Source organism: Electrophorus electricus, chromosome 10, assembly GCF_013358815.1.
Source record: "Electrophorus electricus isolate fEleEle1 chromosome 10, fEleEle1.pri, whole genome shotgun sequence".
Classification (NCBI taxonomy): Eukaryota; Metazoa; Chordata; class Actinopteri; order Gymnotiformes; family Gymnotidae; genus Electrophorus; species Electrophorus electricus.
Genome location: NC_049544.1, coordinates 8,854,373 through 8,874,804, shown reverse-complemented (window position 1 = coordinate 8,874,804; position 20,432 = coordinate 8,854,373). Strand labels below are relative to the sequence as shown.

At 37.1% G+C, this 20,432-nt stretch overlaps 2 protein-coding genes across 3 annotated transcripts; both read right to left on the bottom strand.

The window, feature by feature from the left end:
* Positions 1-306: 306 nt before the first annotated feature.
* On the bottom strand, positions 307-11,035 carry cpne3 (copine III). 2 transcript variants are annotated; one of them, XM_027015825.2, is made up of 17 exons: positions 10,682-11,034; positions 8,006-8,146; positions 7,718-7,897; positions 7,351-7,425; positions 6,775-6,846; positions 5,867-5,947; positions 5,587-5,676; positions 4,628-4,726; positions 4,440-4,526; positions 4,239-4,298; positions 4,004-4,137; positions 2,995-3,049; positions 2,823-2,874; positions 2,542-2,675; positions 2,076-2,312; positions 1,433-1,547; positions 1,099-1,191 (listed from the first exon to the last, which is right to left on the bottom strand). In XM_027015825.2, the coding sequence occupies exons 2-16, from the start codon at positions 8,135-8,137 to the stop codon at positions 1,437-1,439; spliced, it is 1,599 nt and encodes a 532-aa protein (XP_026871626.2). In that variant the 5' UTR covers positions 8,138-8,146; positions 10,682-11,034; the 3' UTR covers positions 1,099-1,191; positions 1,433-1,436. The 2 variants fall into 2 exon arrangements, with proteins under 2 accessions (XP_026871617.2, XP_026871626.2); XM_027015816.2 differs by lacking the exon at positions 1,433-1,547 and having other exon boundaries at positions 307-1,191; positions 10,682-11,035.
* A 3,763-nt stretch (positions 11,036-14,798) lies between these two features.
* Positions 14,799-20,343, bottom strand: cremb (cAMP responsive element modulator b). Its single transcript, XM_027015947.2, has 3 exons — positions 20,217-20,343; positions 17,436-17,553; positions 14,799-15,745 (listed from the first exon to the last, which is right to left on the bottom strand). Exons 1-3 carry the CDS (start codon positions 20,326-20,328, stop codon positions 15,601-15,603), a joined length of 375 nt encoding a protein of 124 aa, XP_026871748.1. The 5' UTR covers positions 20,329-20,343; the 3' UTR covers positions 14,799-15,600.
* Positions 20,344-20,432: the final 89 nt, after the last annotated feature.

Sequence of the window (20,432 nt, the reverse complement as noted above, 5' to 3'; positions counted from 1 at the left end):
AATTGAAAATCTATGGAAGGAACTAAAGCTCGGAGGTCGTAGAAGGAGCCCACAGAACCTTCAGGATTTGAAAAGTGTCTGTGTGGAAGATTGGGCCAAAATCACACCTGAGCAATGCATGTGACTAGTTTCTCCATACAGGAGGCATCTTGAAGCTGCCATCACCAACAAAGGCTTTTGTACGAAGTATTAAATACATTTCACCAAGCGTGTTCAATACTTTTTCCCTGTGTCATTTCTCATTATTACACATAACTTATTTCACCCACTGTATGGAAAACATACAAAGATGGAATATAGCCTACATAAATTATTAATTGGTAGTTTAATCAAGCATCCACAAAGCCTCAAATCACTTATGTTATGCAGTTACCATTGCTTGTGGAACTGGATTTGAGTCTGAAAAAGGCCACTAAGGTATTAATGTTACTACCAATGTTACTACCAGTCAACTGGCAGCTACTGCAGGACTCACTACCACTTCAAAGCAAGAATGTCATCAGCTGTACAGTACTCATGATGATTGTGTGCTCTTTATACAAAGGAGCAGGAATAGGAGTAAATGACCAAAGTAAGATACTATGGAAACATGAGCAAAGTATAAAATAATAGAAAAAGCCCTTGATTTGCTAGCCCTCATCAACAAACAATATCTGCTCAGAGGTTGAGCAAAATTTACAATTAAAATATTTTCATTAAACTAAACCTTGGCAAAAATTATAAGCAGCTCTTAGTATTAAAACAATATAAAAATATATCCAGCTTAAAAAAAGTAAGACACTACTGGAAATTTGAGCCATTATTCATCAAGTAATGTAAACAAAAACAGAAAACAAAACATACAGACTACAATATATACTTTATATATGCTTTAGGGCTAAAATGCTGCATTGGTTTACTAAACTGAGTCCTTTTCTGCTCTTGGTGTACTCATTTACATACTGTTCTTAGAGTGATTTATTGTATTTAGGCACTGGAACTCCCTAAGGGGATGACATGCAGGGCTGAAGTAGGCAGGGTCTTTTACTGCATGGCCCTGAAGCAGCACTAGGCATCTGTCTTTGGAGGCCCATCATGAGCAGCTACAGGTGTGCTGGAGGTGAGAGGCCTGAGGTTCAACATGTTAAAGCATGTGACAACCTGACCAGGAACCTCCGCCAGCACACTCTGTGCCAAGGCCTCTCGGGGTGCCTAAACACATGTGTATGCACGTGCACACACACCCACACACAGAGACATACGCAGACACACAGAGAGAGAAAGAAAGAAAAGAAAAATTATTAAATGTCAGTTATCTGAGGAGGACAAACTATAAATTGGTAGATCATCACTTACAGATATAATAAATATTTAAAAATCTAAAATTTGTTCTTTGCATTTTATATTATGAATTGCTTCCATGGTACATGCAAAAATGTCTAAGAAGGTTTACATTTCTATGAAGGGTTTGGTTCATGGGAAGGCTGCAGTTTTTTAAATCTGAAGTAGGAAACAACTTGTTGAGGCAACTCTGCCAATACACACTGGGCAAGTGCTTCCCTGGAAGCCTGAAATGAGATGGACACAGAGGGAGAAAAAAGCAAGCTCTGGCCAAAAAAATGCCTATTGAAAACAATGTCAAAATTCACATATCAAAAAACACTTTGGGAGAACAAACAAAGTGCTGCACCTATGCACTCCCAAGGGCCAATGTAATGACTGGCATATTGCTGAAAGTAATGACAACAACTGACAGGCAATATAGTACACAGCACAATTTATTGTACTGTGCCACCTTATTGAGCTTAAGAGTTTGCATTAGTAATACTGTTTACACAGCATAAATGCAAATCTTCGTGACTAACAAGATGGAATTTGCTTCCTCGTTTTTTATATTATTAGTAGTAGTATTAGCAAAACTGAGATGGGGAGGGCAGTTAAAGGGAACAGTTCAGTTGCATTGGCAGAGCTCATGCTCAAAATCAACAAGAAAAAGATAAAAGTAAAGGTGCCATACATATCTAGCCCAAGGTGAGCTCTGTGTTGTACTACCAGATTTGTGTGTACAGACTAGGATTTCAAAGTTGTCCACTCACATTCTGGAATTTTCTGTAAGGCACGAACTGCACAATGTCTCGCACGGCAGGCTGTCCGGATGGGGACCTCAGATGTCCGTCATCTCCATCCAGGATTTCCATATCAGTGAAGTCAGCTCTACCCACCCCCACAATTATTAGGGACATGGGTAAGTGGGAGGCGGCCACGATGGCAGCGCGGGTCTGATCCATGTCTGTGATCACTCCGTCCGTGATGATGAGCAGCACGTAGTATTGCTGCCGCCGACACGAGAAGGACAAATGAGTGCAGAAGTACACAAGGTATTTTAACCTGAACAGTTATGCATTGTAGTACATGAGCATAACCTTAATGCAGCTATAGAAATTGAAAGAAATTTCATATGGTGCATATTATATTTTAAAAAGCAGTAAAAAATTTGACATGATAACTAAAACTGCCCATTTTAAGTAATTTCCAGCGATTGTGTTCTGTGTGCATACTCACAGAGGCTGTTTGCTGCTGCAGTGCTTGCTGGGCAAAGCCACTCACACGTCTGATGATGGGAGCAAAATTTGTAGGGCCATAAAGTCTGACCTGGGGCAAGCACACTCTATAAGCTTCCACCACGCCCTCCACTCCTACAGTAGCACACACGGTCACACATACACACACATACACAACCCTTCACCATTCTCCACCTGAACAAATGAATCACAGCTACACATCCAATAACTGAACATATTTTACAGACGAGACCTTACCAAATTACCACATAACTTGCTTACCAGCACAGAATGGGTTTGCTGGATTAAAGTTGAGAGGGAACTCATGAGACACCTGCAAAACAAGTTTCTTACTCATTCTCTATGAATACTTTTATCGTTCATATCACACTGCCTTCAATTCTCCACAGCTTCTTCCTCCACTGCTATAGGTAAGTTACATGTTAGAATTTACCTGCCAGTTTGGTGGAATCTGTGCCCCAAAACCAAAAGCTGGAAACAATTTGTCACTGTAAGAAATAAATAAAACACCATTTATATACATACTCATACACACAAACATCACCAGCATGTTAATTTCCCTGAATAAAGTGACCACTGAAATCAGCAATCAAGATGATGTGAATTAGTCATTTCATATAAGAGGTCTCAGGTTCACTAACTGATGTTTGAAGTTTGAGAATATTCATAGCCAATTTGAATTCTTCTTTTTTTGTCTTTAACAATTGTGCAGTTTATCACTATTCTGACTCCAAACCACAATGCAAACAGGCCACTACTATCCACACATACAACCAAGCTACCACTATACTCCAGGCATCTTAACCTGTTGTATTTCAGTATCAACAAGCAGAAATCAGGTGCATGATTAAATAAGCATTTATTTTGTAACTATATATGAATGGTTCTGTGTTGTTGGCTCTGAATTTAAATGTTTTTTGTTGTGTGTTCAGTTTGTCTCCAACCCAGTAATTTATTTAACTACTTTAGGTAAGGGAAACATACCTAGCTAGGAGGAAAGTCAGCTAGCTGCCCAAGTCAGGTGGTTTATGAAACCGAGGTTCCCACTTAGATGAGCGAACTAGCCCCTATTAGCTAGCCCCCCTTAATTAGGTTCACCTGCTAGCAGTCAACAACAGATTGCTACTATCTCAGCTATCCACAGTGTAACTGAGTCCCAGTATTAATGATGGATATAGATATGTCCAGTTGGACTGCTAATTATTTCTTGATTGCAATAAAATAAAATACAATATACTTACCATATAACATATGATCACATTTCTCAATGTTTTCAGTAAATTAGTAGGATATGTTAAAGACAAATAGGTTTACGAGCCTTTTCTGTATTATATCCTTGTGCTGCATGTTGCATTTCTTACCGCAACTAAGGTTTTACAACAAAATCATGTAAACGAAGTTTCCCTAAATAAATTTTAAAAACCCAGTACATAGTGCTTCACCTGTCATAGTCCTGGATCACCAGGCCAACAGACCAGATGGCAGAAAGGTACTCATTGACCCCGCTTGGACTGATGTAGTGCAATGAATCAGGAGACCTTGGGTCACCATTTGAACCTGTGAAATCTATTCCAACCTACACAAGAGAAGGTAAGGGAGATGTTATTTTTATGCAGAGGTGCAGGTTTTTAATATAAGACAATAAGATATGGGGCACTGTGCAATAAGTGGCCTTACAATGAAATTTATCTGGCAACCCCCCATGATATAATCCAAAAAGGTGTACTCCTTCACAACCTAAGAATAAAAGGAACATTTCAAAACAATCTATCCACATAATGCAAATAAAGCATCTGCAAATTACATGGTTATTAAAAATGTAGTATAAAGGGGAAGAGGAAGGCCAGTGTGACCATGAGAGAAGGCATGTAATAATACCTGGCAGAGTTTCACACTCACAACACCAGAGTTCTTATAGTTCTTCTTCTTTTGCTTCTTCTTAATGTTAATACAGTCAAACTCTGCCTATAGGATAGAACACAATGTATTCAATAAAAACACAAACCGAGTGATCAGGTAAACCCCATAACTCTGTCAAACTCAAGTGTCTCGTATGGTTTTCTCACCGGAGAAACCCGTGTAGCCTCCTGCAAGCGTTTCATGTTGGTCTCAAAAATTCCAATAAGGTCATGTGACCCATCGTTGTCATAGTCATAACATTCTACCTGCAGTGTCAAAGGTACAATATGGAATAAGTCAAAATATGACACAATCATACTCTATCCAAAAGGCATTCACCAATCACTTCATGATGACACAGAAACCGGAGATATAGTAAGGCATGCATAGAACTCACCAAACCAAGAACCATAGATATGCAAATATCTATGTATTATCTATAAAACTATAACTATGATTACAAAATCAACACACTGCTTATAAAGCCATACCAGGGCATTGCACTACAAGAGTCCAGAGGCAAGATGAAATGAGTGCCCCCCTCCAGTGTCTATCACCAGATACAGTACATCTGTCATGAAATCCTAAGTGGTCTCTTTGGGATACAATGAATACTGTATATGATAAGGAGTCCTCATAACAAGCACAACAGAATGACAGATAGCAAAGTCTCTAGCAAACAAGAACTTAGCTGAATTGGACTACTAGCACAGTGATTAAAGAAAGTACACCACGAGAATTCAATACAACCCTCCTGATGGAATATGAAATGACGGTGACACTCCATTTACTATACAGTTGTACTCATCTGAAGATGTATGAGTCAAATCACACTGTGAGATGTGAAGCAATTTAACTGAATGACCAATGAACAATGAACTACTTTCCACTCTGAGACTTTTGTCAGTAAACAAGACAAATCACCAAGATGTTAATGCACAAATGATAACTGCTGAACAATTCCAGAAGCATCAGTGACTATTCAAAAACCAATAAGTACCATTGTATATGATGACTAAGCTTCTTGTGAGAAGTGTTAGATAAAATGTATTTTCTGAAAACAAAATTCTGCAATGATACAGATTCATATTGAGTGATGTGGTTTGCTGATGCAATGGGACACTACTTTGATAGGTTTCTCCATGTCTCCTCCACAAAGAGACTGTAGAGGGATTCTGAAAGGTCTCCAAGTGGGGTTAAGGTTGTTTTTCACCACCTTTATAACAAAGAAGAAGAAAATCCCTAACTCAGAGTAAAACAGACAATCATTTAAAAGTCATGTTACTAAGACACTGCCTTCTGTTCCACATCCACCATGTAAATAGTTATTTTTCCATCTCTTGATCAAATGGACATGGTATGGTATTAAATCTCAGTGGCTCACTAATGCAGCAGTTGAATCATACCTCTGTTCTGTGGGCAAGTTGCCATGCTGTCTCAGTTTGCCTGTAAAACTCCAGGTAGGGATCTGACTTTCCAAAGAAATCCTGCAATCAGCCCATTATGCACAGATTACTTGGCCAGAACAAGATACTAAATCTTTTAGATAATCCACTTACATTATTTATGGCTACACCCCCCTATAATGTTACATACATTCATGAAAACTTGAGTCTTTTTTTTCATTACATTTTCATTATGTTGATCACCCTGAATTTATTGGCAGAGAATTATTTTCTGCACTATGTGCACTTTTTAAGCTACTGATCTAAAAACACTTACTGAATACACATCATTTACTCTTTACTACACATTTAACCATTTACCAACTGACTTTCTAAAGCAGGTTTTTTCTCATTATTGGCTAATGCCCTCAATATTGCCTTAATAATATTAATTTATCACTGCATTTAACCAACATAGTCTAAAACAGCCATTGTCAGACCTCTAGCGAGTAAGAGTAATCTTGACTCCTGAGTGCTTAGTATCTAAAAAGCCAATTTTTGGCAAAACTGTTGAAAAAGTAGTTTCTATTCAATTGAGTGATTATCTGAACTCAATCAATTGTAAAGAAATCTTTGTATTTAGGGTCTTGCATAGCACTGAGACTGCTCTTAAATTAGTGTGCATTAGTAGCAGTTTGGTTAGACTGTCCGTCTTGTTTCTCCTAGACCTCAGCGATGCCTTTAATACATTTAGACTCCTTGTCTCTGAAAACCAAAAACTACAACTCCACCAGTCACATCAATTTTAATAAGTATAATAGTGAGGTCTGTATATATTTAAAAATAATAATAATAATAATAATAATAATAATAATGCTTTCATAATATTTCTAGAATTTTTCTGATTTTTCTTCATAAGTTTGTCTTACCTTTTTATCCAGTTTCCTGGCATCAACTTCAAAATTCACCACTCTATTGTCCTTGATTTCCTCTGCAATTACCTATAGCAAAATGTATATCTTCAACTGAAGAATAGATAAAAGCTCATACCTGAGAAAACTAAAATTACCTGGTTTCTAATCCTGCTTCTAAAACTTAGACCTCTATTTCTGAAGCAGAAATCTGACTTCTGCCAAAACAAGTTACATTTGATAAACTAATTTATAATTGGAAAATATTTATAAGATGGAAAATATTCAGTGTCATTGTGAGAACAATCACCGTATATCCAAATCTCAACATAATCCATATTAAATGAAAAACGCAATTACACTATAATGGATTATTGTTGTCCTAAAGTGAAAGATTTAGGACAGCAATATGCCATTCAATTGCCAATACCCTTATCCACAACAAATTACATATATTTATTGGTATGACACTGTTTGTGCCCCTGGAAATGAAATGAATGACTTGGTTGTTACTATCACCTTGTTATACCTGTTTTACCAGGTGGGCTGCAATGATTTTGTTAAAATGGTTGAGTGAAATAGAGAAAAACTCACAGTAATGGTTCCTTTTCCAGCTGGTTTTTTGTTCTTCAAGAGTAGGGGCCTTGTCAGCTTCCCACTGGACACAATCTGTGTTTTAAAACAATGAAATGTTTGTACTATGTATGTGAATGTGTAGAACAATTTTATATATGTGTGTGTGTGTATGTGTGTGTGTTGGCTATAGCCACCTAGAATTAATGTTTCCTGTTCAGATTGTAATGCATGCACACCGCTAGTACTGCTACTATTATTATGCTCAGCTCTCAGATAACAATAACAATACTCAAGTTATAAGCAATAGCATCATCTGAATTCTATACATACACCACAAAGTGCAATTCTAATTTATTTTGAATGGTAGTAAACGGGAATGTCTTACCTGACCCAAGGAGCACTCCATCTCCCCAAGGAAGTCATGATCGTTCAACTCAATGGCTTTACTGTCTATATCATATATGGCAAATCTAAGCTTCTGCACCACTTCAAATTGATAATCGATGACAATCTTCTTGGCAAATTTTGGATTCAGACAGTTCTGAACTCTCTCTGTGCGTGCAACCTGAGAAAACAAAAACAGTGCATTTGGAAATAGTTATTTATTAACATGCTGAAGTTTTATGTTTGTCTGATATGCCTCTGTCTAGCATGCCAGGTCACAGGAACTGACCTCAAACCACTGGTTCCCAGATACATTCAAATGCAGCACACACAATGGGTCAGACTTGGAAGTCACATCCTTGTCCATAAGGTTTTCACAGGAGATTGTCAGCTCCACCTTGGACACACACTGCATCGCCATTGGTGGAAGCTTTAAAAAAAAGTCACTGATTATATTTTTAAGCAAAAAGCAAAAATTATCATGAAAAACTAGAAAGTACAGTTTTTGAACAAGCTTTGAGATGACTTGCCAAAACCTGTTATAACAGCATGAAAACTATGGGTATGCTAACTTAAAATCAGTATAGCTATCATTATGAACAGCAAGTATGTAATTTAAACCATAAAGTAACCATGTGTATCCGGTTTGATGAATATACATTAATTACAGAAAGAGTAATTATATTCATTTGGAGGATGGAGGAAAACAAAAAGCTAGAACTGATAGGCAGATGAGAATCATCCATATGTAATGCAGTTTGCAGTCAGCTGTTCAGTATTCTTACCAAGTTTGTTGGTAATGGCTTGAAAATTGTGGGAGTTATAAAAACAATGGGGTTCTATAGGAGGATGGAGGGATGAATTAAAGGATAGAAGGGGTTGACAGATGAGTGCAGTCAGTATGAAATACAGTTTGTTACTTAGGGTCAACTGTTGAAACATTTTACAAAGTTTGAGGGAAATAGCTTGAAAATTAAGGGAGTTATAAAACCAATGGGTTCTTATGGGAGAATGGAAGGATGAATTAAATAACAAAAGGTGTAGACAGATAAGTGCTGCCAGTATGAACTGCAATTTTGTGCATGGGTTCAGCTTTTGAGTCTTTTCACCAAGTCTTATAGCTAAAGTTTGAAAATTATGGGAGTTGCAAAATCAATAAGTTCCTATCAGAGGATGGAGGAATGAATGAAAGGATAGTAGTGCCATCAGTATGAAATGCAGAGTGGTGCTAGTGGTCAGTCAGTGGAATATTTTTTACCAAGTTTGATCACTATATCTTGAATATTAAGGGAGTTATTCAGTCTATGGATTTCTAGGGGGGATGGAGGGATGAACATGGGGAGGAGTAAGAGAATAGAATTGGGAGGATAGACAAGAGCCATTAGTATAAAGTGCAGTTTAGTGACTAGGCCTAGTAGTTCAATCAGTACTGCGAATTGACTTGTTCTATCATTACAGCTAAAGGTAATGGAGGGAAGGATGGAGGGATGAAAAAGTAAGAATAAAGAATGAGTGGAGGAAAATAAAAGGATGTGTGGTGATAGAGAGGACTTACTCTTTATACTAATTTTGGTGGTTATAGTATATAATGCATATACTACTATACATATACTAGCATATAGTTTATACCAATTTGGGTGTATATGTATATATATGGGTGTAGCATAGCATAAGGAGTTAGAAGGCAGTGAAAATTAATTGAGGTCAACTGGATGAAACAAGAGGGATGAAAAAGAAGGGATAAAAAGGGCTAAAGTTGTGAAAAGTAAATGAGTAATTTCTATCCCTCCTCGGATCATGCACAACGAATTTGGTGGTTTTATCTTGAAATCTGTCGAAATGAGAGCAGTCTGAAGAAAAAAAAAACTTGCGCATGAAAATCTAAGGGGGAAAACGTGGTCGGATGGAGTGTTGAAAAAGATGGATAGATGTGGTAGATCACTCCACACAAAAACACAAGCAACTATTTCGGGTGTAGGCCGAATGTTTCTAGACAATTGACTGGTTCTAGCTTTAAAACTGCAGACTAAATGGCGTTCTGATTTTTGCGAGAGAACAAGAATTAAGAAGAAATAGGAAAGCAAGTTGGTAACAGATAATGTAATGACTTCGACCCATTAGTTATTTGCGTATTTAATGACGATCAATAATATTTCGATATTTTGAACTTTTCTTCTGCAGAAGGCAAAAATGTGCATTTTCAAGAATAAACTGAAAAGTACATCGTGAAGAAACCTGAAACATAATATCATTGCGTATTATTTGATTTAATCACATAGCCTATATTTTCATAAACAACATGTTAAAAACGTTAAAGTTTTATAGCTAATCTAGTCAACGTAGGTGCATAAAAGGCTGCAAAGCAAAGCTGTCGCCCTGTAACGCTAACTAAACGTTAGGGCCCTCTAACAGTCCTCTGCTAAAAGTATTGGTGATGTCTCGAATACATCCCGTCATCAGCGCTAATGAGGCGAGATCAAATCCTCATTGGTAGAGTCCAGAAATGCGTGTATAAACACAACTTAGTTAAACCACACACAATGTTTTACAAGTAACGTTAGTTTACTGTATAGCTACCAAGTTACGCGAGCTAAAATGGATAGGGTAGTTAGGTTACAACTTGCTGAACTGAAGTTAGCGAGCTTACAGCTAACTTAGCTGTTGCGTTATCCTGTAGCCAGTGAGCTAGCTATTATTATATTAGCTAACTAGGTTGTGTAGTTATGTCGCTAGGTGCGAGCTACATTAATTATTACACACCAGTATTTATGATGACATGACCAGTTTCATTGTTATAATGACTGTTGCTAGCTAGCTGGCTCACTAAATTTTGCTTAGTTACCTTATGCTTGCAAACTTTAGCAGTATGGCTAGCTAAGATAGCTAACGTTTGCCATCCATGCATAAACCAGCTGAACTGGTTAAATGTTACTATATATTTGTGTTGTTATAGCTGGCTACTTACTTTGATTCTCTTCTGTGTCCTTCAACTTTAGGGTTGAAATGAAATCAAACAGAATGTTGCGAAAGTACACTGTAGGGCCTGTTTGGTAGCCTAACACAAGACACTTCATTAACATCAGCTCCACTCCCTTTGGCAGAAGCTGTTTGCCAGTCCCCGTAAGGCATGCGTCGTTGCTTTGTTAACGGTTGGTCTGTTTCACAGTTCAGTTAATGTACAGTTCAATTAAATGTCCCCTGCACATTTCAATGATATTCTAAGTAAACGATTCCCTAAAACAGGCTTAAAACCTGTTTCACCCATTAATTTAGTAAACCTAACACTTTCATTCTTTTGAGGAAAAACAACTTCATGTAGTTACCCATGCCGCTCATAAGACTTAATTAACCGCAATTTACTTTTGAGATTTTATTTGAGGATTTTTATTGCTATCATATTACAGTATTATATTTCAGTGATCGTCACTATTTAGGTAGTATGCATAATTCTGACTCCGTTCACTTTTCGTTGCATAGGTTTTGTGTCGAATTGCGACTCGCCGGCAGAATCCTATGGAAAGCCAAAGTGGTCAAAATTCGCCTCAAACGAATTATTTGTAAAACGCTGGGAAAAGCGGCGTTTTGGACGCTTTCACGCCGCAAAATATTGTTTTTATACAGCCGTATTTTACGCCATTTATATGTCAGTTGAAATGCCATAAGAAGCGCCACTTTAAGTGCTCCAAAACGCTGTTTTTATGCCGTTTTGGCGTGCTCACAACGTTTAAAACACCGTTTTATAATATGATAATGAGCTCTGCCTATTGGGTTTGACAGCAAATAGACTTGCACTTTCTTTACCCAATCACTCACGAACAAGGTCAGACCAGACTAGTTCACTAGAGCTCTTAATTGTCTGATGAACCAGTGCTCAAGTTTGTTTGTTTTTGTGATTTACACATGTGATAATTCACTCAAGAATTTATTTATTCATACACTTGTTAGCTAGCTGGCTAGAAGTTTAGTAGACCTAGCAGTAGTGACTATGGTTAGATACGTCGGACATCGTAGTTTAAATGGGCAAGTACTTTAAATCGACACTTGGCTACCTAGGTTAGTTAACTAGCTAACGACAAGTGTAGTAGACCGCGCAGTAGTGACCATGTTTAGATACGTCGGACATCGTACTTTAAATGGACAATTAGTTTAACTAGGCAATTGGCAAACTAGTTAGCTAGCAACATTTCCTACAGGCGAGGAAGAATTTTATTTTGCCTCGTAGATGGACAGAATGACAGCACTCGACAATCCATGAACCGATGTAATTCAATCCAAATTAACGAGGTAAGGGTCATTTTAAACGAGATAATCGCCCAGTCCTTTAAACTGGTAAAATACTGATAACTGGCTGCAAAACAAAGCTCACCCAAAGGTAGCTGCAGTTGGCCAGTAATGAGTTGTTTCTAGCGTTATCTATGTTTATCTTGCAGGAACAAATGCACGTTTGTGTCGAGCTTGTTGCTTAGCTAGCTAGATGTGTGGTTGGTAGTGTCGTTGTAGCGTCTACTGACTTCAGACTTTTGTTCTGGTTAAAACTGAATGAAAGGGGAAGTTGTTATCGCAACAAACTCGAGGGATGCCAAACAGCGAATATGGATAACAGCGCTATTGGTCTTGGAGTATCCCTGTTTTGTACACTTGTGTCCTTGCTCCAAGTCTAGCACTGGGCAGTCGGGACCCCCTGTCTCTCAAAGTTTCAGGAACTGCCTGGTCACAAAGCTTCTGAGTTTATTTGGTTATTTATGCAAATTTGAGCAGTGTCTGTCTTCAAATGGAAGCTGCTGAGTATTCCCATCTAAGAAGATGGCTAGTAAGAAATGGCCTTGTTCTTTATCTGTTCTATACGGATTTTAAGAGGGGAAAATGTGTAATTATCTATGACAATAATCATCTTAAAATTAAATTATTGGCACAGGCCTTGTGAAGTTTGAGAGAATCTATATAAAATGTCCTTTCCCCATTCATTATAGTCCATTTGGCTTGTCTGTTTTTTCTAAATTATAAAATTACACTGGATTTTTTTTAAAGAATGGTGTTTGGTTTTTTGGGGGGGGGGGTTGTGTCCCTCATTTTGTTTTTCTGTTTGTCTCCCATTCTATGTGCTGTTCACAGGTGTTCTTGGTCAGGTTAGTCCCTACCACAGTGGAGTCACCTGCATGTCAGAGACACTTCTGCTGTGCTTGAAAACAAAGGCCTCACCTGTATGATCATTCAACCTGCTGAAGAGACCAAAAGATTGGGCTGCATATTTTACTAATTAGACCAGCAGCAGCAGCAACTTTTATTCTGTCTGCTTTGGTGACTGTGTGCACTCCAACTACAGCTGTTTCATCCTCTGACATATGTGATAGACTTAATTCTTATTGTCACTCTTTTTAGGTGACCTCACATTACTAGATGCTCACACATTACTCAGTGGTCTCCTCTGATTAATCTTAAGATTTCTGTTTAATGACTAAGCATGCTATCTATCTGTCTTTCCTAATACGTTACTAATTACTGTATGTTCCATCTTTTCTTAAATTAGTTCCTATCTCCCATTTGCTTTTTTGGATTGCTTCTGCTATCTGGTGTCTAGCAGAGGATGGGATACAAGGTTTCTTCATGATCTGAAAGGTTTAGGTTTTTTTTTTCTTCCTCTAATGTTGCCTTGTAAGTGCACTCTGTACAGCTAGTTTGTAATGAAAAGTACTATACAAGTACATTTGAACTGAATGATACATGGGCAAGCTCATGAGCAAGCCAAAGCGCCGTTTCAACTGACATGTAATCGGCGTAAAATATGGTGTTTTTGATGGTTCTTACAGTTGTAAGCAAAAGATGAGACTAGCACAAATTTTGGTTTTCACAAAGTTGGCAGCTTCAGTTTTTGTGGCGGCAATTTGCATTAACTCTGGATTGTGAAGAGTGATCAGATGAATTGCTATTGATTACAAAGTCATTCCTTGCCATAAAAATTAACTTAATCATAAAAAAAAAAAAGACAGACTGAAATTCTACAGAAAATATAGGGATTGGACTGCAGAGGACTGGGGTAAAATTATTTTCTCTGATGAAGCCCCCTGCTTCAGACTGTTTGGGACATCTGGACCAATGACTGTCTGGAGAAGAAAGGTGAGTACTACCATGAGTCATGTGTCATGCTAACAGTGAGGCATCCTGAGACCATTCACGTTTGGGTTTGCTCACAATCTTGCCTAAGAACATGAATAAGGAATGGTATCAAAACATCCTCTAAGAGCAACTTCTCCCAATGATCCAGGAGTAATTTGGTGATGAACAATGCTTTTTCCAGCACAATTGAGCACCATGTCACAAGGCAAAAGTGATAACCTAGTGGCTCGGTGAACAAAACATTTAAATTTTGGGTCCATGGCTATGAAACTCCCCAGATCTCAATTCCATTAAGAACCTGTGGTCACTCCTCAAAAAGATGGTGGACAAACAAAAACACAAAAACTTTGATCAACTCCAAGCACTGATTAGGCATGAATGGGTTGCCATCAGTCAAGATTTTGCCCAGAAGCTGATATCCAGCATGCCAAGGTGAATTTCAGAAGTCTTAACTAAGAAGGGTCAACACTAAAAATTAAGTCTTTGCTTCAACTGGATGTATTTGTCAAAAATGTATGAAATGCTTATAATTGTACTTCACTATACCATATAAACATCTGACAAAAGGATCTAAAAAACTGAGGCAATAAACTTTGTGAAAACCAAAAATCGTTTCAGTCTCAACTTTTGGCCATGACTGTCATGCTGCATAATTTATACATGAGGTTTCACATGTACATACAAAGGCTAGAATTTGAGGTAGCTCGAAACTGGCCAGACAGATATCATCTGGTATAACGTTACTACCTAGTTGTATCACACTTTGCTGCATGCTCTGTAATCATTGTTACCATATGCAAGGCAAAGAATGAGGTATTCAACACAACACAAAAATATTATACATAAATATTGTTAGTAACAACAATATCCCAAGGCTTGTGATACCTTTCACAATTTATAGGATACTTCTGTTCTAATATAAACAACCAGTCTTTCCCTATTACATAGGGATGGAAGAGGATGCCAAAAATTGTTTCAGTTGCAGTATTGAGCCAAAAAAGAGAAAGAAAACAATCCAAAAATATATTTACTCAGAGGTTCACTACAAATACTCAAACATTCTTATGACTTCTATATTTAATTTCAATTTTTACTTCAAATATATTTAGATCTATGTAGGCTGACTCAAATGACAAAGCTTCTTTAAGAACATGTACCTTTTAACATTGAAAGTAGCATATAGAATGTAAACAGTAACAATTTAAAACCAATTAAAAGTTTTGTCAAAAAATCTTTGTTGGCATTCGTGTGCTGGTCTAAAGTAATTTTTCACAAAATAACTTTAAACCACCTCCAGAAAAATGTTTGAATAAAAATAATGGCGGTAAAGCCATGAGATGTGCTGAGATGTGGTGCACCACTGCACTACACCTAACTGGAAATTCCAGAATAGATTTCCTTCAGGTAATTTAGCTCATCGATAAGCTTCTTGTTCTGCACCTCCAGCATAGTAAGTCGGGTCTCTAGGCACCGTACATACTCTCTCTTCCTGCGGCGACACTCTTTAGCCGCCTTCCTGCAAAAGCACAAGTGACAAAGGCAACATACCGCATTCACTGGCTCCAGAACAGTGTAGGAAATAAGCTTTCTAACACCACCAAAAGACGCAGGCATCATTAACACGCGGAATTACACAGGTGAGGCAATTGTGGCCTTTGCTGGCCATTGCAAGCTGTGGCTACACAATACGTAAGAAACACTTTTGCCCAGATGCTTGCAGTAAGCTGTAAATAGCAGTCTCTTTAATGTTTGGCCTCAGATGGCCTTCCACTATTCAATTTTGTGACAGTAAAGGTCTTTTAGGGCCTTGAGTTCTTCGATGAGAGTCTTGTTTTGATTTTCAAGCACAGCGACCCGATTTTCAAGACATTTGACATACTCTTTCTTCTTCCGACGGCATTCCCGGGCAGCTTCCCTGGAAGCGACAACAAAGACGCTCAGTGAGCATTATCAAATCTGCTTTGACTTCAACAGCCACTTCAGCCAAATCAGAAAAATACTAGGCATTTGGCACGCCAATCAAGCTATGTGCTACACAAGCAAGTAGAGCAAATTGCATGAAAGGGAATGTGAAGGTCATATTTATTGTAATAGACACTTTTATAAAAACATATTTTTAAAAATTACATTTTTTCTCCACCTACTTTTAATATACAATTATAGCATTAAATTAACTGTACTAAGGTACAGCCAAACTAGCTAATTTATCTGGTTTTGTAAAGTGCAACTGCATTGCAAGCCTTTCTAGTTGAAAACCCGTGTACTCAGTTTGCTTAATCTATACCACATTGGCTTTTGTGCTACAAGGGGAAATATTATATATTTATCCATTTTATTAAAGTTTACCATTTTAGCAAAGCCATACTGGGACTCTGATTATTCTCAGATGACTAGGATATACCCTTTGTGATTCTGACCAGCATAGTTATCAAAAAGCACTGGACTGATAGCACTACAATTTCACTGCCTGTTTAGATCTGGCTTCTGTCAACACCAAATCATACAATGATTCTGCAAAAAAAAAAAAGAAAAGCAAACAACTTTCCTGCTACATTATATTTTGAAAATAAGACATTGAAGCTAACAAAATTAAATTAATGGCTGCATTTGGGTTACTTGGTAAAGAGTACAATTTGACAATACTGTACTTTTTAGCAGCTTTCTTGACTGAGGAGGACGTTTCCACTCTGTGTGCCAAAAATAAGTAACGTGCAAAATGACGATTCAACCACATGGTCAGGATGTTAATTAAAATTAATATTATAAATAAACTTAATATGAATGTTTCATCAAATTCTAATTTAGTTTTACTTAGAATATGAAATGTCCATCCATCCATCCATCTATCCATCCATCCATGACACAGGTAATCCTTTAAGAATTACAATAGCAATAAATAAATGAAAAATAAATTTGCATAATTGACAAAACTGTTTATGGAAATTTGACAAAACCTTTGTGGCAAATCACATCCTAAAAGATTCCTCCTAAAAGAATTGGCACAAGCTATAAAAGTATAATTTCACATACAGTGAATACAGATAGCTTCAAATTATCATCCTAAGGGAATATGAACTAATAAACTATTTTTTGTTTTGATACTTACAATGATTCAAATCCATATCACGCTGCTTCAATAATCCACTGATATTAGACTACACCAATTTCATGGATATGCATTTAACTACTTAAAATGATCAAAGCAACATGACTACACCAGGAAATACGTTTAGTATCTAGTTCAGAAACATTTGGAAATTTTGCAAGGAAATATGACAAAAGTTAAAGAAGAGCACATTGGCTTTTTCAAGCATCATGAAGCAAAAAATTGATTAATGAAAGAAAACATTACAAGATTTTGATGTTTGTACCAGTGCAAACATCTTTAAAAATGAGAAGAGTAACTGCGAGAGTTTATGTTAACATTCGCTGGCAGGGATAGCGAAATACAATTCGGGGCATGTAAAATATAAGTTAAGATCACAACCTGCATTTTATATTATGCAAACAGAAGATTAGGTACAAGTAATATTGTGTACATTTTTTCTGCATATGATGATATGCTTTTCAGTAGATTAAGTATAGGAATGGAGCAAGTATGCTACCTGTTCTTCATCAGCCGGAGCTCCCTCTTACGTGACACCTCCTCAGCTAGCTGCTGAGGGCTTTGCAAGGAGGCTGGAGTGCTGGCCATCACTACACTCTGTGGGAGACCTGTAGCAGCTAGAGTAACACATACCCATGTATACACAAAGAAGGAAAGTACATGCATTGTAGGTCATTTATCACTATTCAAATGGTCTTCCGATTGATTCATATTTATACCTGAATACATGTCCTCACATGTATTAATGATAGAATTACATGTAAATTTAGTATCTTGAGAGGGAAGCCATTCCTTCGATCATAACAACATCTTTTTAATTTGACTAAGGAAAACTTACTGGAAATTTCCTGGAACTAGGATGTATTTGTATTTGTATGTATTTGTTAATATAACAATAAAACTATACAAAGTCACAGTGCCACACCTTCAATGGTCTTTAGGTGATATTACATTGTATATATTAATTTTAATCTTGTCAGTTCCAATATTCATATCTTATTCACTACATAGTAAAGTACCCAAAAGCACTGACCATGCCAGTTAAATCAAAGTGTTCTTTCTGGGTCACTATAAATTGATGCAGAGCAATAAGACTTTCTTACCATTTGAAGTCAAGAGGTTGATTCTTGCATAGAATCATCTCTCTATTGCATAAAATGATGGTACAGCTACATAAAGACATTCTAATATTCTATCTCCATCAAGAAAGTATAGACTACCATCAATGAAAATACAATCATAAAAAATGTTTAATCCTTATTGTGGGGAAAAAAGACCAAATACCTGGATAAAATAAGGATAAGAGGTTACACTGCAGTGCTCTCAAATAGTAGGCTAACATTTTGGACATTGTATGATTGCTGAATAAATGTATGAATAAGATATTTTAGCTGTGGATTAAAAAAGATTATAGTAGTTAAATGGATTACACACTACTGAGAATGCTGACATGTTTATAGAAGACCAAAGGAGCATAGCAACCTTCCCACCATGAGTTCAGTTACTTTTAACAGCCAAAGTTTTTCCCTATTCAATACTAGATGAGGCAAATCAGAAACAGCACAAAGGTACACAGAGGAAAACAACAGATTCAAATTCTTAAGTATTTTTTTATTTTCTCAAGATATGATTAAAATTTCAAAGGGCTCTCTCCCTGTGGAGAGCTCTCTCTCACTGAGGTAGCAACAGTATTACCTAACAGGTGATTAATCTGGCAATGTCTTTCTCTCACAAAAAGAACTGCCTGTAATCACAGTATGACTCTGAACTGACGTCAATGTACATCTTATTTGCTGTTCAGCATTTACATTTCCCTGCTGGTGTACAATTCCAGGAAACATAATGACATCAGCCAGCCAGACTGAGTGGGCAGTGCATTCAAGCATTGCACAGTGAGTGAGTGAGTGAGTGAGTGAGAGAGAGAGAGAGAGAGAGAGAGAGAGAGAGAGAGAGAGAGAGAGAGAGAGAGAGAGAGAGAGAGAGAGAGAGGAGAGAGAGAGAGAGAGAAGGCAAGGCAAAGAGAGAAGGGGAAGGCAGTGCACAGAGAGCAGGGCTAAAGAGACAACTGAGCAGGCAAGAAACCACTGCTATGAAATTATTTCAAGCATTTAACTTTAAGTTTTAAAATATAGGCTACAGATACATATTTTAGTTACTAATACACAACTCTTCTCTGCCTCAAAACAGAAATCAAAGGCTATTCACCATTTCAAATAAATTCCTCTACGAAAGATGGAAACTTGTCAAATTTTTATATGACTGTTTTATCCACACCCGGTAAGTTCTTATTTATTTGTTAGAAAGCCCTCATTATATCTATTGAAAAATGAGGTAATTCAATCAAGAATCCTACATTTTACTCTTGGCTGTACTTTTATGTTAAAATATGATTTACTATTGCGTTATTCACATGTTAACATTTAAAGCAGATCAGCAAAAAAACATACCTGGCTCTGTCTCCTCTCCAATCACAGCCATGTGTAGAGACTGTTTTTCCCTCTGCTTTCAATATGTAATGCTGTCCAAACCACTAGCTATGTGTGCAATTCCAATTAAAGCTATTGACATCACTATGACATCACTAGCCTCCTGATGTCAATAACACAGGATATCGAAGTCATCCCTGCCTCTCATCTTCTTCTGCATTTCAGCAGGCCACTCTTAGTTGTGTATCAATCAAGAAGCATTGTAGAATGCAGCAGATACCAAAATCTAACACAGATCTTCCAAACACAGTAGAAATGTAACAGTAGAAAGATAAAGTTCTATGGTTTTGAAGTGGAGAAGGTTTTTTTGCCTAAACTGTTTACTAGACTTACAATGTGTACATTTTAGGCTCTTACAAAAAAGCCTCATTTCTCATGAAATGCACCAATTTTCATAAACCACCCATGACCACAACATGGGGATAACAAACATGATTCTAATAATACATTGTTGTAAGAAAATGAATGTTTTCATTTACTTGTTTCCCAACTTTTGTGTACAACTTTTACAAATATTTAAATGTCAATGTATATTCCCTTAGTCTAAAAAAATAAACAAACATGTAGGTTTAGGGTCTCCAAGGGCATAACAACAAAATACACCCCCAAGCAGTATTTTTCCTGATTTTACACCTTATTAATAAACACACATAGAAACATCAATTTCACGTTTTTTGTAATAAAAACATGTGTGACCAGAAAGTTGTCATACATTTTTAACTGAAATTTTAGGTACAGTTTCAAATATAATCTAACCTTAAATTATTGCATGATATGATCAAATTAACCCTTACCTTGGACTACCATCTTGCTGGCAGGCACATAGTATTGCTGAGTCCCACCTCCAGATTGAGCAGAGTATTGAACAATTGTAGCACTAGCCTGTGGGGCTCCTGAAGTGGACATAGTAAATGTTTGATACCCCTGCTGACTGCTGCCAAGCTGCACGCCACCTTCAGAGTTGAAGGCCAACAAATAAACTCAGAATCTTTACAATTATATATTGTTTA